Source organism: Hyperoodon ampullatus (assembly GCF_949752795.1).
Source record: "Hyperoodon ampullatus genome assembly, chromosome: 9".
Lineage (NCBI taxonomy): Eukaryota > Metazoa > Chordata > Mammalia > Artiodactyla > Ziphiidae > Hyperoodon > Hyperoodon ampullatus.
The window spans coordinates 15,208,268-15,232,862 of record NC_136922.1 but is presented as its reverse complement, the minus strand read 5'-3'; the positions used below and the strand labels follow the sequence as shown (position 1 = coordinate 15,232,862).

Below are 24,595 nucleotides of genomic sequence, written 5' to 3'. Positions count from 1 at the left end.
CTTTTTTCTGCCCTGTTTACTTTTCCCTAGAGGCCACCATTTTCACCATTTTTGCTGATTCTTCTGATATTTACCTCCATAGCTCTAAATCACCTGCCTGTATTTCCAATTCGTAATTTTTAACTTCTTTGGCTTCCCACTTTGAAGCATGAAGATTTAGCCTCCTTCATTTCTTCCAACTTCCAGCACCATCCCAACTTCACACCTGTACTCTTCCCTCATCTCTTTTATCCCAAATAAATAATGTAGTGCTAACATTATTGTGAAAAGTAAATGCATAGCTGAGTCACTTAGCACACTATAATTACTCTTCTTCTTTTTTTTTTTTTTTTTCCTAAATAGAGGAGGATGCTAGTAAAGGAAGAGGCAGTGAGGATTTTGAAATCTTAAGGGGAATTTGTATCACAAAGGAGGATTTGTGGAAGGAGATAACATTAGTCAACAGGAAGCCGTAGATTCCATGAATGGGAGAGGAATATGATGAGAACGTTTATTCTGGTAGCCATGTGTAGTAACAACTAGAACATTGAAAGCCTATGAAAATGACTGGCATGTAATTTTTAAATTTAATTTAATTAATTTATTTTATTTTTAATAAATGTATTTATTTATTTTTGGCTGCGTTGGGTCTTCGTTGCTGCCCACGGGCTTTTCTCTAGTTGCGGCGAGCTGGGGCTACTCTTCGTTGCGGTGCACGGGCTTCTTATTGCAGTGGCTTCTCTTGTTGCAGAGCACAGGCTCTAGGCGTGCGGGCTTCAGTAGCTGTGGCACACGGGCTTAGTTGCTCCGCGGCATGTGGGATCCTCCCGGACTGGGGCTCAAACCCATGTCCACTGCATTGGCAGGCGATTCTCAACCAGTGCACAACCAGGGAAGCCCATGTATTTTAGTTATAAATAATTTTTATGCCATTGAGGTTTAGTTTGAAGACTAGAGGACAAAAAAAGGGCAATCCTAGGAAATAATGCAGTAATCAATCACTGAGATCAAGTGACTGCTTGGGGCAAGGTGTAAGAAGTTTATTCTAAACTTTTAGTAATTTGAGACCAGGACAGTGAAAGTGGGGGAAATCAGAATTTATTTTTTAGTATCTTAAATTTCAAAATGGAGTACATTTGACCAAAAAAAAAAATTGTTTATCTTACCCATCCTCTTGAAAAATTTTTTTAATTTTTATATTTAATTGTATTAAACATTTTATTGGAGTATAATTGATTTAGAGTGGTTCAGGTGTACAGCATAGTGATTCAGTTATACACATACATATATATATATATATATATGTTTTTTTTCAGATTCTTTTCCATTATAGGTTATTACAAGATATTGAATGTAGTTTCCTGCACTATACAGTAGCATCTTTTTATCTACTTTATATACAGTAGTGTGTATCTGTTAATCCCAAATTCCTAATTTATCCCCCCACTTTTCCCTTTGGTAACCATAAGTTTGTTTTCTATGTCTGTGAGTCTATGTTTGTTTTGGAAATAAGTTCATTTGTATCTTTTTTTTAGATTCCACATATAAGTGATACCATGTGATATTTGTCTTTCTCTGTGTGACTTACTTCACTTAGTATGATAATCTCTAGGTCCATCCATGTTACTGCAAATGGCATTATTTCTTTTTTATGGCTGAAATTGTTTATATATACCACATCTTCTTTATCCATTCATCTGTTGGACGTTTAGGTTGCTTCCATGTCTTGGCTATTGTAAATAGTGCTTCTCTGAACATTGGGGTGCATCTATCTTTTAGAATTAGAGTTTTTTCCGGATATATGCCCAGGAGTGGGATTGCTGGGTCATATGGTGAGTCTGTTTTTAGCTTTTTAAGTAATATCCATACGGTTCTTCATAGTGGCTGCACCAATTTACAGGGTGAACATAGCATTTACTCATTGATCATTACCACAACTTAGGTTAAACATAATTTTCTCAAAATTTTCTGAAAAGTAAAATTTAAAAATCAGATGAAAAAGATTTTCTCTGGATTATAATCCACCCTACATTTACATGATAGATTGGTGTATAAAGTACTTTGGTATTCATGAATTTATTTTGATTCTGATGATAAGAGTTACGTAGGGTGCGAATTATAAATTATTGTCGTTTTACAGATGAAAAAAATTGAGACTCAGTGAGGGTATATCACATGATTATGATCACCTAGTGAGTAAATTATGAGGCTGAATGTAAACCCAAATGATTTAAAGGCATTTTCAGTACTCTTTCCACTGTAGAAAGCTGTAAGTCCCTTTAGATAGACACATTTAAAAATGCTTATGGTTGAAGGACAGTTGGCAATAACCACTGTTAGGTGCCCTTTACATTGTTTCCTTCTGTCCTCTAGTGTAGAACTAACTATACTGTGTGCAGTCAGCAGATATTTGAGTGCTAAGTGGTTAGTTAGCATTGTACCGGATGCTTTAATGTAGTTTCACCTAGGCAGTGCGCTGTGACCCAGCTGAAGAAAAATATGACAATGTGTAAGTGCTAGGGATATATTTTAAGACTTAAAATTTAAAAATTCTAATTAGAGAATATAATGAAAAACACACTTGATATTCTGTTGAATAACTGGAAAACAGTCATCTTCTATCTAAATCATTTTTGTTTTTTAGAAACAGTTTTTCTTGTTAAAATAGAAAATACGTATTTTAGAACTGTGTCTAAGATGCATAATGAAACCTTGACCTTCATTTGTAGCATTTTAGTTACCTCAGATATGTGTAAGATTAAGCCAATAAATAAATAAATTTCTCAAAATCTAAATGTGCAGAGACAACTGTTGTTAACTTCTTGGTGGATACCTTTTCACACTTCTTGCTCTGTGTATATACTTCTCTAAGTAGAATATATATAATTCTATGAATAGAGTTATAATTCTGTAAACTAAATTCTATAATTCTACTTATAGAAAATAAAGTTTATAGAATTATATAGTATATAATCATATTTTATATGTAATTATATAAATGGAGTTAAGTTCTTTGTGTAATTTTTTTCATTCAGTCATATGAAAATCCTCCAATGGAAGTAAGTAAATTAGGTCTATTGTGTGATCATGTAAAGTGGTAGCGTGCTAAAGTTTTTTCATAATTAATTTATCATTGTCCAAGTGGTGGACATTTGTTTCAAAAGTTTTGTTATTATAGAATAATTTTTAAAACTGTCCTGCAACTTGAGAAATTTCTAAGATCATCAGGATCTTTATTTATATTAAATTCGGCACACTTTTTTAGTAACTTGTTGACATTACTTTGAATTTATAATAATCATAATTCTACTCTTGCTTTACCAACTCTGTAATGTTTGGAACTTTTTGCTCCAGAGTAAAGTTACTTATTAAGTAGAAAATGTTTGGGTAACTATGTTTTTTAAAATACAGATTTTGAAAGGGAATAGTGTTCAACAGCAATTCTATAATATTTCAAAGAAGTTAGACATGATGTTTTGATACCTTAATATTTATTCAATATTGAAATATTTAAATGTGTGTATTTTTTTAATAGATTATCTTTCTCAAGGAATAGATCTTTCTGGAATAGAAGTAATAGAAAATGATCTACTTTTTGTTGCAAGAGCTCGACTTGAAGTGGAAAATCAAGCTAAGCGTCTCCTGGAGCAGGGTGTGGAGACTCAGGTAATACAAATAATGTCACTTTTTTTAATGTGAAAAATGTGTCATAATACAGATGAACATTTGATTTTGTGTTGAAAAAAGTAATGTATATCCTTATTTTATCACTGAAGAACTATGTCTACAATTTGAATCGGAGAGTAGGGCATAAAATAAGTACAAGGAAGATTTAAAAAATATATATTTCTTAATTCTACTGAAAATGGATTCTAAGATTTCTAATGTATAATGTATATAATATGAAATATATTTTAATATAATGTGTATATGTAGATAGATAGTTAACAGATCTTGCGTAGGCTTCCTTTGTCCAAGTCACTGGTACTCATTTAAGCTTTTCAGCAACCCGGTAAGGATGGTATTACTGCTGTTTCCATTTTACAAATGGGGAAACTGAGAGCTTAAATAATTGGTCGAAGATCACACATCCAGTAAATGATGTAGTCTGGCAAACATTAAGTACTCTAACCCCAGAACCTTGCACCCTGAATAATCATTGTGCCAGAATTTTTTTTTTAGAGATTGACTTGAGATTTCTCCTAAGATATCACTTTCCTGATGCTTAATTTTCTGAATTACAAGAAACCTAGAGGTGTTGATGTAGTAGAATCAACAAATTAGATATAAATCTCAGTTTTTCTACATTTGTATTGCACCCAGATATTTTCTCCATTTGTACTGGACCCAAATACCATTATTAGTATCCATTTTAAAATTCATATTCTTTAAACCAGGAATTTCATTTTGTGCATTTGTATTGGACAAAAAGAATTTTATAAATATCCAGTTCTTTAAGTAGTCTCTGAATCAGGAAGGTATTTATTTGACTTCCAGTACTTAACTGTTGTAATTAAAAATAACTGAATGTCAGTTACTGTTTTGAATGAATTTTTAAAGTTGATTATCATATATATAATGAAAAGTGAACAAATTATAGACATACATGTAGAATGAAATACGGCAGTGTGAACACACCTGTGAAATTAAAACCCAGGTCAAGAAATAGGACGTTACCAGCATTCCTGGAGTCTCTTCACTCCCTCTCACAATCACTCCTCTCTCCTTCTTTCCCAAAGGTAGCTTTTATTCTAACGCTAGAGTTTAGTTTTATCTGCTGCCAATCATGTTTTAACTCGCGGTCTCACTGTGAAGATAAAATGCTTATACTGTTTAAAAATAAGATACTTGTCTACACCGAATAATAGAGGATACTTTATTCTCAAAGAAATATTTAAGGAATTCCAAGTCAATTTTCGATTAACATGAATATTTCTATAGAAAATGGCTTTAGCCCAGCTCATTTAGTTGCAGGAAAGGAAACAAGTAACATTTCAGAAAGTGCAGTATCACAAGATTTTTGTATTTGTCTAATGTTCCTATTATCACTACATTAGAGATTTAAAACTTTATAAATACTGTTTAGTATTTTTTACCTGTGAAGTTTTTATTGCTATGTATATATATGCATATATCTTTAATTTATGCAATTCTTAATAATTTACTGTATTTTAGAGTCATGGAAATGAAAACTAATAATGGCAGAAAGGAAACAATATCACAGTTTGTAGAACTAAAATACTATTTTTAATAGAGAGGGGGGATTTTAACACAAAGAAATGGTTACCTTTAAAGGCTTATTTTTTATTGTATTCTCATATATTTAAAGTGGGAAAATATTTTCTAGGATAGCTGTTCCTAAGCAAACTTATTTTAGGTATGCTGCTATTTTGTGTACATTTTTTAATATAAATTTATTTATTTTATTTTATTTGGCTGTGTTGGGTTTTCGCTGCTGCGCGCAGGCTTTCTTTAGTGCGGCGAGTGGGGGCTGCTCTTCGTTGTGGTGTGCGGGCTTCTCATTGCAGTGGCTTCTCTTGTTGCAGAGCACAGGTTCTAGGTGCGCGGGCTTCGGTAGTTGTGGCACGCGTGCTCAGTAGTTGTGGCGCACGGGCTTAGGTGCTCCGCGGCAGGTGGGATCTTCCCAGATCAGGGATCGAACTTGTGTCCCCTGCATTGGCAGGCGGATTCTTAACCACTGCGCCACCAGGGAAGTCCCATGTGTACATTTTAATAGTTGTCAAATATAACTTTGCTTCAGTTTTTAACTCATAGTGAAATTAAATTGTTAAACTTTTAAGGAACTAATATTCCCTAAATATTGATAGTGTTGTTATATTTTCAGCCTCTAAAGTTAGTCAAAAGATTATTTAAGTTGGTGACTGTTGTTGTTTAGCCAATGGCCTGTATGTAATCAATGAAATTAAGTTAGAAAGGTAAAGAAGAAAAAAATCTAAAATATTGTGTGTCTACATGGGTAGGTGTGAAATGATCTGCATAGAACCAGGGAGCTTTAATTTTGTTGTATGTTTCAGGGTAGTTTAGAGGAAGGTAGATTCTGCTCAGTGGATGGGAATATTGTCTCTTTGTAGGCTGTATATATTATTTTATCATAGTTTGTTGACATTAGCCATTAATATTTTCCAATTCATTAGTCTTGTTAAATTCCATAGGTATAACGTAACCTTCTGAGTATAATTTGGCTTCCTCCATAATTTCCTGAAAGGGAGAAAATGTACCGATTTGCCAATATTAACATTCTGGTTCGTTTCACAATTTTTACAATATTTATCATGTGTAAATGGATATTCGTGTTTATAACATCATTTATTTCTGAATTTAGTCATGTGTGTCTGTCTCCCTCAGAGCTGGGTACTCTGCATTATTTTCACAAAGTCAGGTTTCTGGCTTTGCAGAGCTGAGGAGATTAAACCCTTATCAGTAATGATGTCCCTGAGATAACGTTCTTGGGAAGCAGGATGTTTTAGTGGAAAGAGCCTGTGTTTTGGAGCCTCTTTCCTTTTCCTCTTAGAAAGCAACAAGTCAGAGGTGTCATCCAGCTGCGTCAGCAGGCAGTTTGGGAATTAAGGATGAAACTAACCTTTATTGAATGCCTCTTCTCTGCCAGGATTTGTGTTAGTCACTTTACATTTGTTATCTCAGTCACAGTGACAAATATGTGAGGAAGGTATAATTATCCACTTTTTATAGTTAAGGAAACAAAAGCCTGGAAAGGTTAAGAAATCAGCTGTAGATGACTCAGCTAGAAGCAGTAGAGTCATGGTCTGCAGTGCTTACTCCCCTCTCTCTTCAATAGAACCAAGCAGTTTATTCTACTTTTGTTAAATAATTACATTTTAAATCATGTGACAATTTGTGAAGCAATTTATATTGAAAAAGGAATTTTTAAAGTGTTAAAATGTCTTTGGGAAGCCTCCATGTGATGACTCATCTTAACCAGTTCCTCAGTATTCCTCAAAATTGTTATGTTTCTCTGGCCAACTTTCTTTTTTCCATTCTCTGAAATGACTGTTTTAGACTCTCCACTTTCCATTAACCTTACCCTCTCACCCCACATACCAACTAAGGTGGATGCCCTTAATTTCCGCTTCACAGAGGTGCCTCTCACATCACCTGTACTCTGGATCCCGTTTTCTTATCTTGTTTATATTTCTGTCTCTCGTATCTTCATCCTGTGTCTTTTACTTTGTTTCTTCTCATCAACATGTAAATATACACCTCTTATGCCACTCTCCCCTGTGTTCTCTATTTCTCAGTCTCACAAGCTTTCTTTTAGTTTTTCACATGCCCATTTTCCTTCCTCCTTTAGGGCTTTCATGTTCTTTTTATGCCTGGAATACTCTTTCCACTTCCCATTAAAACAGATGCTGCAGCTTATATCTGTTTGATTCTCGAAATATATTCTCCCATTTATAAGAAATAATTGAAATTGTTAAATATATTGTTAATATTTATTATATATAGACTAAAACAATAGCATTTTAATTTTGAAGTAATATTGCATTCATGAAATATTATACAATTTCATAGTTTATAGGCTCATAACCTGAATAGAGATGTTCAGTACACAAGGAACTTTTGAAAAATTAACATGTCCTTACTTGCATTTAATAATCAACTTCTGACATTAATTTGGTTTCTCAAAAATATTAGTGATCTTCTTTTATTGAGTATATAGTTGGGACCATCATTTTCAATATCAATTAATTGTAAAACTTAAATTTACTAAAAGAAAATTAGTGTAATTTCTTTTTGTAGCATTCTTTTTCCAAAACCAAAAATTTTAAAATAAATGCAGATAACTTGTTTTTGATCATTACTGTTTTTTCCCTAGTTAATTGCTTAAATGTGCTGTATTCATTTGTAGGTTTTAATAGCTTTGTAGCCTTACAAAGTCTCCACTACAGTTTTACAAAATTTATGTCTTGGAAGACATAAACTAAATAATTATGTAGATACTAAGGAACTGTTTTTTCTTCTTACAGTAGAAAAGTGTAAGTAAACTTCTGACTTCACAAAGCCATATTAAGTCTATATGGAAAAGGTTTGTAGTGATACCACTGCCACTTTCTTTACACAATGTTTGGAAGGATTGATGACCCAGAGTTCATCTTCTGGTGAAGCATACCATTATCATCACATTAGAAAAACATTCGTCAATTCGACAGGCGATGTTTGTCCCAAACATTGGGACCACCTGCAGCTCTTCCTTGATTCCTATTTCTCTTTTTTGCTGATCCTGAGAATCTTTCATTGAAAGAAGCCAGACAAAGAAAGAGAGAACCTTACTGTATTTTCAAGATCGCAACAGACTCCATTACCTCAAGCTGTAACTAGCTTTCAAAAATAGGTGACAGAGATTTTGATCTGGATGAGTTCCTGCATCACCATAGATACCAGGCCCCCACAGTGAAATGATTACATTTTAATTAGAAAGATGGCTTTAACTTGTGAATTATAAGCTTTTCCAATAAACAGGTGCTGGGCTTTCTGGAGGTTCCAGGATGGAGGAAGATGATGTGCTTATATGTCTTTAAAAGTCAAGGAAGAGGGTCTTTCAGCTCTGTGCTGGGCTGTAATTTCCCCTGTTGTAATTGTTGTCAGTACTGGGAGGCAAACATCCACGAACCTGCCTTTTCCCTAAGTCAGAAAGCCTCCTCTGTCAGGTCCACACAGAGTACAGGTGCTTATCAGTTGTCAGCTGAAAGTACCATGATAGCATGATCTAGACAGAGTCTCTCTAAGATGACAAAGTAGAATTGAAGTTCACTAAATAAATGTCTACATAGCATACGGGAAGTGATTATGATGTTATGAACCCCTTTTACTTTTGTAGGTAAAAATTCTGAATTGTTTTTAGCACAGAGAAGGTACCAATTCAAATGTGTTGTGTTGAAGATTTATGGAAGTTAAGCATTTTCTCAAACTCCAAAAGGAACTTCCTGGCTAAGTTGACCCTGTTGATTAGTTATGGTAGTTCAGCATGCAACAGGCCTTTTGTGATCCTCTTCTTCTCTATGTGCCCAACAAACACCAATAGTAGACTCAATATCAGTTGATTTGTCAAGCTGAATACCTGCTTTAAGAGGTCTAGCTTTCCTATTGTTAGCTGCTAGTTCTCCTGGCTGGTCTCATGAATTCTACAACAGATCTCATCATTTGAATCTACAGAAACTCCTTTTGTATATTTGGTCCGAGTGTTTTTGCATTTACTAAGTAAAAAGTTCCAGTAATTTTTCAACTCTTGTACGAAGCCTTTTTCCTGACACGCAATAAATAATTTGAGGGGATGGGTGAGATGGGTGAAGGGGATCAAAAGATACAAACAAAGATACAAAGGTTACAAAATAAACAAGTCATGAGGATATGATGTACAGCATGGCACCTGTAGGTAGTAATACCGTGTTGTATGTTTGAAAGTTGCTAAGAGAATAGATCTTAAACGTGCTCACCACAAGAAAAAAGATGTTTGTAGCCATGTGTGGTGAAAGATGTTAACTAGACTTATTGTGGTAGTCAGTTTACAATATATACAAATAGCAAATTGTTACGTTATATACCTGAAACTAATACAATGTTGTATGGCAATCATACCTCAATTAAAACATATGTACAGGGTGATTATAGTGAGAGCTCTTAAAGTTACACAGATCTAAAGGTTTCATGTGTTTTCTTTCTTTTACCAGCCTCAGTGGATAATTTGCCACCTGCCCCTCATCTGTTTGCTCCTATCACTGTTAGCTTTCCTTAGATTTTAAACTGATCATCTAAATGTTTTCCCTAAAGCTTAATTAGTCTTGTTTAGCATGTGCTTACCATTTTTTTAATATTTTTTTTTTGAGTGGGAATTAATTTGAACTCTTATTTAACATTCTAAATCAAGGACTGGCAAGAGTACAGTCTGTGGACTGTTTCTGTATGGCTCAAGTGCTAATTGTTTTTACATTTTTATATGGTTGGGGAAAAAAAACCCGAAAGAGCAGTATACAGCAGAGACCATATGTAGCCTGTGTGGCCTCCAAAGCCTAAAATATGTGTTATCTTGCCCTTTAAGGACCTTAAATGTGTGCTTTAAATGGTTGTATTTTCTTCATGGTGGGCGCTTTACTACTTTCCTTCCTTCCATCCTTTCTTCCTCCCAGCACCAGTTCCTCTTTTGCAATATTTTAATTATCATATGGTGTTTCTGTGTGTTTTTGTTTTATGCCAAATGTAAAGTGGTAATATTTTCTCATTTCTATATTATACAGTCATGTTATTTTCTTTCTTTTTTTAAATTAATTTATTTTATTTTTGGCTACGTTGGGTCTTCGTTGCTGTGCGCAGGCTTTCTCTACTTGTGGCAAGCGGGGGCTACTCTTCGTTGCAGTGCACGGGCTTCTCATTGCGGTGGCTTCTCTTGTTGCAGAGCATGGGCTCTAGGCACGTGGGCTTCAGTAGTTGTGGCACACGGGCTCAGTAGTTATGGCTCATGGGCTCAGTAGCTGTGGCTTGTGGGCTCAGTAGTTGTGGCTCGCGGGCTCTAGAGCGCGGCTCAGTAGTTGTGGCAAATGGGCTTAGTTGCTCCGCGGCATGTGAGATCTTCCCGGACTAGGGCTCAGACCTGTGTCCCCTGCATTGGCAGGCTGATTCTTAACCACTGAGCCACCAGGGAAGCCTCAGTCATGTTATTTTCTTTTTCTTTGACATAGTCTCTTTCATGAACAACCCACAGTAACATTGGTTGCTTTGTTATTTTATTGCTATCTTGCAGTGTAGATTCACATCTAATTAACTGTCTGCTTTCAGCCTTAAGTTCTTTTGGTGTTATTGCTTTCCATAGTTTTTCAGGTCACTGAACTGTGAGTAACTTTTTCATTAACTGACTGAATTTCCATTGTATGTCATATAGAATTCTGTCACTACTCTTTGGTTAAAATTTGGTAATCACTCTTTAATCTTTGTGTAAGTTGTTTTCCGTTTCTCAAAAATTCAGAACTTTTGTACTTGGTTAACTCTATTTTATTTTACTCAATTTATATAACCTTATGCTGGCTTTTTATTAGAGTAGTAAATACTAAAATTTTTATTTTGTAGTTTGGAAAAAAATGAAGAACAGGCAACCACTTTGCATCACTACGGATTAATTTGCATTAATTTTTTATATAATTGGAGTCATACAGTGTGTTCTTGTGTGTGGTTCTATCCATTCAACATAGTTATTTTGAGATTGATTCATGTTGTGTATATTGGTAGTTTGGTCCTATTTTTATTGGTAGTTAGCATTACATTGTATTGAAGTACATTTATCTGTTCACTTATTGACAGGCATTTGGGTTATTTCCAGTTTAGGGATACTGCAGACAAAGCTTCTATGAACAGATACATGGCTTTGTGTCGGCATGTTTCCTTTTTCTTGAGTAAATACCTAAGGCAAAGAATGGTTGGGTTTTTGCAAAAGAATGATATGTTTACTTTTTACTTTTTATAGAGGCTGCTAGTTCCAAAGCGGTTCTGTCATTTCACATTCCCATATCAGCAGATTAGAATTTTTGTTCCTCTAGATCCTCACCAAAATTTGATGTTGTCAGTCTTTTAAATTTTAGCCATTTTAATGGGGGTATAGTAGATTCTCAGTGTAGTTTTAATTTGCCTTTTCTTGATTGCCGATGTGACCAACTTTTCAAATGCCTAATAGTGATAGGTCTTTGCCTAACATTTAAAGACTTTATTGTCTTCTTATTGATCTGCAAGAATTCTTAATGTATTCTGGGTACCAGTCTTTTGTTATTAGCGTGAATTGTAAATATTTTCTCCCATCCTATGGCTTGCCTTTTTTTCTTTCAGCATTGTTATTGAGGCGTAATTTACATTTGTGCATTTAAGCATATAGTTTGATGAGTTTACTAAATTTACACATTTGTGCAACCATCTCACAACCCAGATTTTATTTTTTAACTGCTATCACCACAAAACATTTCCCTCCTTCCTGTTTGCAGTCAGTTCTTCCTCCCACCCCCAAACCCAGGCAATCACTGATTTGCTTTCTGTCTATAGAGTTGCTCTTTTCTAAAAGTGTCATATAAATGGAACTGTACAGTAGGTAATCTTATGTATTTAGCTTCTTTCATTTAGCACAGTATTTTATTTAGGTTCATCTGTGTTGTTGCAAGTACAGATAATCCTTTTTACTGCTGAGTAATGTTCCAACCTGTGGATCTACTCACTTTGTTTATGTCTTGATAGGTTGATGGACATTCAGTTGGATGGACATTCAGTTGGTTACAGTTTTTGGCTATTAGGAATAATGCTGCCTTGTTTTCCTCCTTGACATTGTCTTTTATTTTTTATTTTTATATTTTGGATCGTTTCTTGTTTCTTTTAAAAATTTTTTTAAAAATTGAAGTATAGTTGATTTATAATATTATATTGGTTTCAGGCATGCAACACAGTGATTCAATATTTTTATAGATTATACTCTATTTAAATGTATTGCAAAATAATGGCTATATTTCCCTATATTTCTGTACAATGTATCCTTGTTGCTGTTTCTTGTTTCTTGATCAGTCCTGCTAGGGTTTTATTAACTTTATTAATTTTTTTCAAAAGACATCATCTTTTACAAAGAGGAAAATTTTTTAGTTTTGCTACAGGCCGGTTTATCCATGTTTTCATATGCATGTTATATAAGAAATTTTTGCCTACCCTAAAGTTGGAAAGCTTTCCTCCTATGTTTTCCTTTAGAAGTTTATAATTTTATGTTTTAAGTTTAATTTTTATGTACAGTGTAAGGTTCATTTTTTCCTCATAGACATATTCAGTTGTTCGAGCACCTTTTGTTGAAAAAGATTATTTTTTTCCTTCACTGAATTACTTCATTGTGAATTTGCATATATTTTGGCACCTTGAGAATATTTAATTCTCTGTCAGTTTTTCTCCTAATGGTTTTAACATCTGTTGATGATTTTTGCCTAAATCTTTTTATTTTTTTCAACAGAGATTGTGAAAAAGTCATTTTCTATTTTTATTATTAGTTTATATTTGTTAGCCGTGATTCTTTTGTAAAGAAGAATTTTCACTCATTAGTTAAGGATATTTGGTTACCCTGAATTGCAGCTCCTTTTTAAAATGATGGATAAATGTTTAAATTTTGCATTTTTTATTACCAATTTACAGAGTAATGAGTTTATATAATAAGTCACCACCCAAGGTAGCAAATGAGGCATACTTTTGTTCTCCTTTGTTTTTCTTTTTCTTTTTTAAAAGTATTGTTATAGATTCATGTTTCCGTTCTTTTTTTTTTAGAATTTTTTTTTTTTTTTTGGAATGTGGACCATTTTTAAAGTCTTTACTGAATTTGTTACAATATTGCTTCTGTTTTATGTTTTGGTTTTTTGGCTGCGAGGCATGTGGGATCTTAGCTCCCCCACCAGGGATCGAACCCGCACCCCCTGCATTGGAAGGCAAAGTCTTAGTCATTGGACCACCAGGGAAGTCCCTTATCTCCGTGGCATGTGGGATCCTCCCAGACCAGGGCACGAACCCGTCCCCCCTGCATTGGCAGGCGGACTCTCAACCACTGCGCCACCAGGGAAGCCCCCCTCATGTATTTTTATGTATTGTGTTTTAATCAGTTTGGTACTGGATGAGACTGCTAGTGCTATAACAACAAGCTAGACCAACAGTGGCCTAAATAGATAGGGATTTGTCTGGTTGTGGGTGGTGCTAATATTGTTTCAGCCTACTTCACAAGCATGCAGGTCTTTCTTTCCATTCTGCCTTCCTTAGTGTCCCCTTACTTGTCACATCATGGTCACAAGATAGCTGTCACACTGCAGACATTAATCCATGTTCACGGAGTGGAGATGGGGCAGTGCCAGCTGCCAGCCAAAAGGCAGCATTATAAAATCCTTTTTCAAAATTGCTCCAGTGGACCCATCCTTATGTCTAATTGACCAGATATGGGTCTCACGGTCACCCCAACTGTCAGGAGGACTATGAAAGCAAGTATCTGGAAAGAGGAACAGAATTGTAAACATTGGCTTAAGCTGCTCAAGAACTATTGCCTGCTGCAGTGCACATTGCCACCCCTGGAGAAAATTAGAATTTTTGTAATAAGAAAGAAGGAGGGAATGAATTTTTGGGAATACCTAATAATGCCTGCCATAAATATCTTTGGTAAAGCACAGAATGACTAGAATTATTATATTGTATTGCTTTATTTAAAAGTAAGCCACGGGCTTCCCTGGTGGTGCAGTGGTTGAGAGTCCGCCTGCCGATGCAGGGGATGCGGGTTTGTGCCCCAGTCTGGGGGGATCCCACATGCCGCGGAGCGGCTGGGCCCGTGAGCCATGGCCGCTGAGCCTGAGCGTCTGGAGCCTGTGCTCCACAACGGGAGAGGCCACAACAGTGAGAGGCCCGCGTACCGCAAAAAAAAAAAAAGAAAAAAAAAAGTAAGCCACATATATACATTTAAGTTAAAAATTTATATTAACAGAGTGAGATTTGGGTGCTTGCAACATTAATGTCTCATGATTACTTTTATTTTCCTATAAAATTCATTTTATTATTAAACATATTTTTAGTGTCCTTGAAATATTATCTGCTATTATCTTATAGGATGGGAATATTATTCTAAGTATTGGCATCATTTAAAAACTTTTACTTAATGCCAAACTGTAGATTCATATAGACTGTGCTCTCAAGATTCATTTTATAAAGAATTTGGAAGTTCAAAGAACCTTTTTCTGTGTATTGATCATCTCTTTACCTTCTCCATTTTTTAGGCTCTTTGTGTTATTACTTCTTTTTTTTATAGAACCTTCCTCTTCCAGTACATGTTCACTTTCATTCTTTTGTCTCCTTCTTTTTCTTTTTCCTCTCATTTTCCCCGTGCCTTTTTATAGCTTTCTTTTTTTCTGCTGCTTTTCAAAAAGGGCTAGAATAAAGGTGATTTTTGGTTGATAAGATCATACTGTGCTATTAAATGTTCTTCTTAGTTTCTTAATTTCATTTGGGTTTTGCACTGTTGACTGCTGATTGTTAACAGGTTCTGATATAATCATATTAGGTTAGCTGAGAAGTACATATCAAGCATTAGTGGGCTCCATGCTATTGAATCAGAAAAGCCACTGGTAAGCTCTGGATCACAACCGAGGTAGCTAATATAATTCTTGCCTTTAAATTGCGTTATTTAATGCGATTCTCTCTTCCTTCAGTACTTGTAATCTCCCATGGGGCTCCATTAAGTCTTCAGTGTTTTAGACATGTCATAGCTTCAAAAAAAAGTGTCCAGTATATGTATCATGTTAGGGCACACAGTTACTATAAACTGCCTTAAATATTTTGGCCTATTATGTACTTGTTATGTATAAGATGTTGTGAATTTATTAACACTATTCTGGAGAAATAAAATATTTGGATCTTAGAATTCCTCAGTTATTGTGCATGATTAAGGTGGTATGCTTTTTTATTTATTTATTTATTTTTTTAGCGGTACACGGGCCTCTCACTGTTGTGGCCTCTCCCATTGCGGAGCACAGGCTCCAGACATGCAGGCTCAGCGGCCATGGCTCACGGGCCCAGCCGCTCTGTTGCATGTGGAATCTTCCCGGACCGGGGCACGAACCTGCGTCCCCCACATCAGCAGGCGGACTCTCAACCACTGTGCCACCAGGGAAGCCCAGTGTTCCTGTTTTGGCAAGCTTTTTAGGGATCCTAAACAACTGTGTTTCTTTTCTGACTGTATTCTTGTGTGGTTTTATTTTCCTCCCATGTATGCTACAGAGTTGTTGAAAAAGAAAGAAAAAATGACATCATCCATATTTGTTTCCAAAGCAAAAGAAATCATTTTAATTTAGTAAAGCAAATGGTTGTGCCATCTCCCGAAATGTTTTTGAAGACCTAGAAATCTGTCTTGACCTACTACTTATGAAGTAGATCTACTCTATTATCTGGTCTTTCATCTCATTTTTTATTACAGTTTCTGAAGTTGGGAAATTTCATATATGGTTAAGTGATTTATTGAAGGTCACAGTGATAATTTGTAGAAAAATTGCTCCTGGAATATTGACTCTCTCATTTAAAGAGAAGACATTGTCTAGAAGACACTGCTACCTTTTCAGTAGTTTATCTCTTTCTAGAAAGCGTGGTCTTTTTCAAATGTGGTTATTTTGTTTTGAGATCTCTTACAAATACCTGCAAAACTGGTATATCTGGAGATTTAGAGACAAGTGGTGACAGGATGACCTGTTGCAGAGTATAGAATAGGGAGTGAAGGGGCCTAGGCCTAAAACTGGCCTGCCAGTAACCAGCTATGGGCCTGTCCTGTTGGTACCTTAGTTACCTAACTGTGAAATGAGCATTGTAATAGTTATTCTACTTATGTTCTGTTGACAAAAGAAAATTAATGGATATGAAGGCCATTTTAAGCACTACTATCTAGGGGAGAAGGCATCTCCATGTAGTATACTGTTTCCACAGCTCAGGGTGGGACATGGAAATGAATGCAGACCTCCCAAGGGCACAAAGTACCGAGAATGGGTCTGGTTTTGTAAAGACGGGCGGTTGGGTAGGTGGTGTAAGGAAACAGAGAAGTCCTAGAGCTGATCCTGGAGCACTGAGAAAATAGGCCCACAAAGCAGGCAGTTCCAAGATGAGCAGTGAATTGAAGTGTTCGCATTGTATTTGCAAGGACTACCTGTGGGATGAGAAAGAGGATCCTATTAAGGACAATTTATGATTTTAGTGATTTAAACTCTGCTAAAGTTGGGATTTGCAGCAGAGAGTGGGGAGCCAGGTGAGTGAGGCAAGGAGTTGATTAACTTGTTTGCCACTGAATTAAAACCATTAAACTTCCCAGAGAACACAGTGGCCCAGGGTACTAGGAAAGAAGGAATTTCTTCATGGGCAGTTTTCAGGGAGACTTTAAACTTGAGGACATTGTATGCAAGCAAGATTGGCCAACCTGTTTATTTGTACAGAAAGGTAACATAAGTACAGGTTGACACTGACCTGTAGGTTGGTAGCAATCATGCTGAGGTTTTATCAGTTCTCATTAAAATTCAGAATAAAAACAAGGTAGTGACTTACTCTGAGAACTTCCCCCCTATTTTTCTTGTTATTTAAGTAACCTTCCTTTTATGAAGTGATGACAGTAGATAGTGAAGTTTTAAAAAATGTCCTTACTTATTAGCAAAGTAAAAAGATAGCATTTATTGGTCATTCTTACTTACTTTTAAACTTTATTTTACTGCTTAAAGAAAATCAGACTTTAATTGCTACTAACGGTTATTTGCAAATAACCATTGTTGTTTGGAAAAAGCATGAACTTTAAAAGCAGACATTTTAATGTTTGAATCCTTGCTCTGCCATTTATTCTTTGTTGTCTCAGAACTTCGGCTAACTTCTCTATTCCTCAGTTTCCCTGTCTTTCAGTAGAGAACAGTACAACTATTTTGAATGTTTTGTTGGGGAAGATTAGACCTCATGTGTATAAAGCCCCTAAAATAATGCCTGGTTCATAATAGGGCCTTACTGGATGACTACAGTAGAAAAATTAGGTTTATCACAGTTATCCAGATCCCTTGGCCTCATTCCTAAACCTATCAAAGAAGATGAAATCCAAGCATATGTGTTTTTTAAATTGTGATAAAATATACTTAACATGAAATTTACCACCATCAGTGTTCATTAGTGTTAAGTACATTCACATTAATGCTCATCCAGTCTCCAGAAGTCTCTTCATTCATCTCGCTGGACTGAAACTCTGTGTCCATTGAACAACAACTCTTATTCCTGTCTGTTCCTCGGCCCCTGGCAACCACTGTTCTACTTTCTGTCTGTGAATTTGTCTACATATGTATAGTCTTCATATAAATAATATATAAATAATATTATCTTCATAAAAAGTAATCACACAGTAATTTTTTGTTTGGTTTATTTCACGTAGCATAATATGCTCAAAGTTCATCCATGTTGTAGCATGTGACAGGATTTCTTTCCTTTTTAAGGCTGAGTAATATTTCATTATATGAATACATATTTTCTTCATCCATTCAATGGATATTTGGGTTGCAAGCATATGTATTTTTTTTCCTGTTGCTCTTAACCCTCTGTATTGATTTCCTAGGGTTGCTATATCAAATTACCACAAACCAGGTAACTTAAAACAACAGAAATTTATTCTCTCATAGCTCTGGAGGTTAGAAATCCAAATTAAGGTGTTGGCAGGGTCAGTCTCCTTCTGAGGGCTCTAAGGAAGAATCATTCCTTGTCTTTTCCTAGCTTCTAGTGGCTCCAATCAGTGCTTGAAGTTCCATGGCTTGTTAACTGTGTCACTTCATTCTCTGTCTCTTGTCAAGAGACCTTTTGCACTGTGTGTGTGTCTGAGTGTGTTATTCTCTCATAAGGACATCAGTCATTGGATTTAGAGCTCACTATAGTCGAGTATGACCTCAACTTAACGGACTACACATGCATTTAAATAAACTAATGTTACATGAACTCTATATAAGAATTGAAAAAGAGACAATGCTTACATGATTATTTTATAAAGCCAGTATAAAGTTGAAATCAGGATAAGGATATCATGAGGAAGAAAATTTAATAGCTATCTTTCTTGAAAATTGATGCAAAAATACTAAACAATTAGCAAATGTAAGTCAGGGGTATCTAAAAAGGGTAATTTATCATGACTAAGATGGCTTTAGTTTAGAAGTGTAATGTAATTTCTTCAGTAAAGGAAAATAATTGATGATCTCAACACATACAAAGAGAGAAAGCATTTAATAAAGTTCAGCATCAATCTGTGTGTAAAAATACTCTTAGCAGACCAAGAATAGAACTTCATTAATCCACTTTTATCACTTTTACTCAGCAGATTACTGACTCTCCTAACCAGGGTTATAAGAAAAAGCAATAAAATGTAGAAGGACTAGAAAGGAAAAAAATAAAGATTATTCAGAGATAACATCTTATGTATAGCAAATCCAAAACAATCTACAAATAAACTAATTAATGACTGAGTTTTGAAAGTTTGGTAAAATTCCATTTAGAAAAATCAATGGTGTTTTTAATATAATAGCAACAGATAAACAGAAAAATTTTAAATTACTATTTATAATATCAAAAAACATCAAATGTGTAGGAATAATAAAAATCAAAGATATGTAAAATCCCTTTACAGAAACTATAATAATATTAAGAGGAATTAAAGGAGACCTGAATAAATGAAGAGAGAGAATATATTAATGGATTGGAGAGCTCAATATTACAAAGACTTCCATTTTTTCTAATTTTATCTGTAGACTTAGTGCAAACCCATAGTTCCACAGGCCTTTTTGTTTTAAATGGAAATTGTCAAGCCTGTTATAAAATTTATATGGATGTACCATGAACCAAGAGTAGCCTATTTCAAATTGATAAGAACAGAGGCAGAGGACTATCAAAACTTACTTCAAAGCTACAATAATTTACACAGGTGAATTAGTGTAAGGACAGAGAAATGGCACAGAATTGATGGTCCAGAAACAAAAACACATAAATGGAAACTTGACTTATTGCAGAGGTAACCATTGAGATTGAGGAGAGAAAGATTATCATTTGCTTCTTTGTTTTCTCAAATAAATTGTGCTGGGTCAATCGGATATTCATACAGAAAAACACTAATCTTGGCTCTTGTCTCACATTATGCAGAAACTAATTCCAGGTGGATTGTATATCTAAATGTGAAGGGTAAACCGATAGAAGTTCTGGAGGATAACTTCATGAAAGAAAGATATTTTCATGATTGAAAGACATCTTCATGAATGTGAGATGGGAAAAAAAATTTTTTTTCAAACAGGATACTGAAAGTGCTAACCATGGAGAATAAGGTCAATAAAATGGCCTGCATTCAAATTAGGAACTTCTCTGCCTTAAAAGACTTCTTAAGAGTGGGAGAACATATTTGCAGTATATACAGTCGTCAAAGTGATTATACCCAGAATATATGAACAACTTGTACAAATATGTAAAGGACAAAAAAAAAAAGAAAGAAAAAAAGAGGGCTTCCCTGGCGGCGCAGTGGTTGAGAGTCTGCCTGCTGATGCAGGGGACACGGGTTCGTGCCCCCGTCCGGGAGGATCCCACATGCCGCAGAGCGGCTGGGCCCGTGCGCCATGGCTGCTGAGCCTGCGCGTGCGGAGCCTGTGCTCCACAACGGGAGAGGCCACAACAGTGAGGGGCCCGCATACCGCAAAAAAAAAAAAAAAAATAGACGAGAGATGAATATGCACTTCACAAAAGAATATATCCAAATGGGTAATTAACAAGCAAAAATGGATAACTCCTTAGCTATCATGGAAATGTAAATTAAAACAATAGTGCTCACTCAAAAGTACAGATAAAATTAAAGAGGATGATAATTCTAAATTTTGGCAGGATTGGGGAGCACATATTTCAGGTCAGGGTATAAGTTGGTACAGTCACTTTGGAAAATTGGCCGTATCTACAAATACTAAGCATACAAATACCATATGATCCAGCAATTCTACTCTTAGCCAACAGAAATGCATATACATACGTTCACTAAAAGCTGTGTGCTAGAATGTTCATGGTGGCATTATTTAAAATGCCTAAAAAATGGAAATAATGCAAATGTATGTTAACAGAAGGATGGATACATAAACTAAAGTAAATTTCCACTCTGGAATACTCCACGGTGGTGAAAACGACAACTGCTGCATACAACAACATGGATGAATTTTACAAATAAGATATTGACTGAAAGGAGCCAGACACAAAATAATACTTTATGGTTCTATTTAGGTAAAATTCAAAAACAGGTAAAACTAAAGAATGGTGTTAGAAATTATGATAGTGATAATATTCGGAAAGATGCAGTTGGGGAAGCCACAGAAGATTCAGAGGTTCTGCTAATATTTGGTTTTGTGGTCTAGGGGGTAGTTATAGAGGATTGTTCACTTTGTGGTATTTCATAAAGCTATGCCTACATAATGTGCACATTCCTCTGTATGTTAAAGAATTTAATTTTAAATTATCATTTTTATAGTTTCCCAACTAAAAAATGATAAGTTTATATTAAACTATGAATATAAATAACTGGCATTAATATAAAAAGTGGTCATGTTAATTAGAAAGCTTAAAATTACATCTAGAATTTTTATAAGTAGTTTAAATTATAGTTATTATAAATATTATGTTAGATGCTTTTTTTTTTTTTTTTTTTTTTTTTTTTTTTTTTTTTTTTTTTTTTTTGCATTACGTGGGCTTCTCACTGCTGTGGCCTCTCCCGTTGCGGAGCACAGGCTCTGGACATGCAGGCCCAGCAGCCATGGCTCACGGGCCTAGCCGCTCTGCGGCATGTGGGATCTTCCCAGACCGGGGCACGAACCCGTGTCCCCTGCATCGGCAGGCGGACTCTCAACCACTGCGCCACCAGGGAAGCCCTTAGATGCTTTTTTATTGAAGTATAGTTGACCTGTAATATTATGTTAGTTTCAGGTGTACAACATAGTGTTTTGACAATCAGATACATTACTAAATGATCATCACGATAGGTCTTGTTACCATCTGTCACCATGCAAAGTTATTACTGTATTACGACTATATTTCCTGTGCTATACATTGCATCCTTGTGACTTACTTATTTTGTAACTGGAATTTTGTAACTCTTTATCCCCTTCACCTATTTCACCCAACCCCTCAATCCCACTCCCCTCTGGCAACCACCAGTTTGCTCTGTGAGTCTGTTTGTCTTTTGTTTGGCTTGTTCATTTGTTTTTTAGATGCCACATATACATGAGATCATACAGTATTTGTCTTTTTCTCTCTTATTTCACTCAGCATAAACCCTCTAGATCCATCCATGTTGTCACAAATGGCAAGATTTCATTCTTTTTTATGGTTGAGTAATGTTCCATTGTATATACTACATCTTTTTTATCCATTAATCTATTGATGACACTTAGGTTGCTTCCATATCTTGCATGTTGTAAATAATGCTTCAGTGAACATAGGGGTACATATATCTTTTTGAATTAGTATTTTTGTACTCTGGGTAAATACCCAGAAGTGGAATTGCTGGATTGTATGGTATTATTTTTAATATTTTCAGAAACCTCCATAGTGTTTTCCACAGTGGCTGTACCAATTTACATTCACACCAACAGTGCATGAGGGTTCCCTTTTTTCCATATCCTTGCCAACACTTATTTGTTGTCTTTTTGATGATAGCCATTCTGATATTGGATGCTTCTTTAATAATGCACTGTACATGTTACTGTTTTGAAAGTTTTTGGTAGTCAATAATTTTTGGAGTAGAAACATACAAAGACTGCTCCATTTTAGCTAGATCTTTCAAGTAAAATATGACTTTAAATGTTTTCAATTAACGTACACATATAACTTCCAGTGTACATTCACTGTAAGCTATTGAAGTTACAGAATTATTGTTAAGTTACTGAAACCCTGTATGTTGAGAAGCTGTGCTTTTCAGATTCTTTGAGGATAATAAAGGCAGTAAATACAATTTTACACTATGTCTATATTCTAGTATCATAAGGTGAAGATATTCTTGAAATTGCTCAGGTAATGCTTTCTTAGATTATATAGACATTTGAATAGTGATAGGGGAAATTTCTTTACATCTGCCTAATTTTGATTTTTGATATCTACTAAAAAGTGAAAAAAAAATCACTATGCATGGAATGGAACTAACAACAACCAAAGTGCTATACCCCATATTTTCAGTTAATGATTTTGTATGAAATAGCTTATTTTCTCCCCTTTTCTTTGTTATAGTACATTGATACAGAATTGACAGTATATATTAGAATAAAATTCTATTATAATCATACAAGTTAAAATTTTTTCATTAAAACCTATTTTAATATGAAACAATGTGCATTTGCTTCTCTTTCTTGTTTAATATTAAAAATGTCTAAAATGGGTATCAGTATTCACCAACCATGTTTCCTGATATTGTCTTTAAGCTGCTTCTGCTCTGCCTCTGTGTGTGTGTGTGTGTGTGTGTGTGTGTGTATCTGAGGCATGTACTATTACACCAATAGATTTCAGAAATAACATTTTGTGTTGTTTATAAACTTAACAGTCAAGAAAACGTTAATGAAATAATCTAACTTTCTAACTATGTGCCTTTAATAACAGACACTGAATCATAAGTGAAAGAGAAATTTAAGCTATTTGGGCCTGGACATGTATGTTGATGTACAAGATCTGCCTTGTTAATTCAGTCATTTACTTAGTGACACATCCAGCAACCTATTTATATCCCTATGGACTTAATCTACTCATAGATGGTATTTCTACTTCCCACCTCATTGCTTACCTCTCTCTGCTTCAGTCACTCTTCTCCAGCCACCATTATGACCTAATTGCTGTTTCACTAGCTACCAAGCACATTTCTACCTCTGCACTTTCACTGATACCTCTGCCCAGATCTGTATTTCCCCATATCCTCCATAGATTTCATTATATGTAGGTCTCCGTTTAAATAACACCCTGAGATGCATTCTCTGACTCTTCCCTCCATAATAATCCACATCATTCTCTATTCTTATTCCCTGCCTCCTACTTTATAGCGTTTATCACTACCTGATATTCTCTTACATTTACCTTTTATACATTTCTCAGTAAATACAAGATCCATGTGGGCAGAGACTCAATTGGTTTTATTTACTACTGTATTTCCAGCACATAGAAGCAAGATAGACCCATAGTAAGCACTCTATAGATATTTGTAGTTTCAGTGAATGAAGGAAGGAAGGAAATATAATGAATAATAGTATCAGTCTGCATAGCTCAGCCCTCATTTGACTCTGCAGAATTCATTTATTTATTCTCTAAACAAATACAGGGTTGTTGTTAGTTCCAGCATGGCTCTCTTCGTAGGGATTGGGGGTAAATTTTAAGCAAGCCCTAATAATATAACAGATTTTAAATTGTGTTATTATCCTTTAAAGGAGGAGGAAAAGGGAAAGGGAGGAAATCATACACATGGTATTTAACTTTGTCTTTTAGGAAATAAATAATGACTAAAAATGATATTTGTTCCAAATGCATTGTCTTTGTTCTTGTCTGTAATAATTTTAAAACATTGTAGTAACTGCTCAAGTACCACTTAAAGTTATAGAGTTATGTTGTTTGTGTTTGTTTTCCTATTTATATCTATTCCCAACTCACCCCACCACCACCTTTTTAAAGAATCCAACCCAGGTCGGAACAGCTCTTCAGGTTTTCCATAATCTTGGAACTTTGAAGGATACTATTACCAGTGTCATGGATGGATATTGTGCTGCTATAGAAGAAAATATCCACAGTGCATTAGACATCAAAGTTTTGACTCAGCCTTCCCAGTCAGCTGTGAGAGGTATGGATGTGGTTTATCTTTAGCTTCTTTATTTATTTATAACTGAAAAGTCCTTTGAATAGTATGTGAAGCATTCAAGTTTCAAAGTAATCTAACGACTCATTTTTTAGTAGACAGAAAATGAGAGAAGAAATTATGTTTTAGAATTTATTTATAACTTTTTTGTCTAATCAGTGAGTTGAACTGGCCAATTGGTATATTCAGAACTTCTAGATAAAATCTGTA

General features: G+C 35.0%; 1 protein-coding gene across 8 annotated transcripts in view; it reads left to right on the top strand.

Annotated features, from left to right (window-relative positions):
- Window positions 1–24,595, top strand: part of COG5 (component of oligomeric golgi complex 5) — a gene marked incomplete at its 5' end in the record, with an annotated part of 277,186 nt that overhangs the window by 124,102 nt on the left and 128,489 nt on the right. For 6 of the 8 annotated variants that reach the window (XM_079711626.1, XM_079711622.1, XM_079711621.1 and 3 more), the window contains 2 exons: window positions 3,515–3,645; window positions 24,205–24,370. The exons of the other annotated variants lie outside the window; for them this stretch is intronic. In XM_079711626.1, the coding sequence (XP_079567752.1) occupies window positions 3,515–3,645; window positions 24,205–24,370 (297 nt within the window). The remainder of the gene's footprint in view (window positions 1–3,514; window positions 3,646–24,204; window positions 24,371–24,595) is intronic. 8 annotated transcript variants of the gene reach the window in all.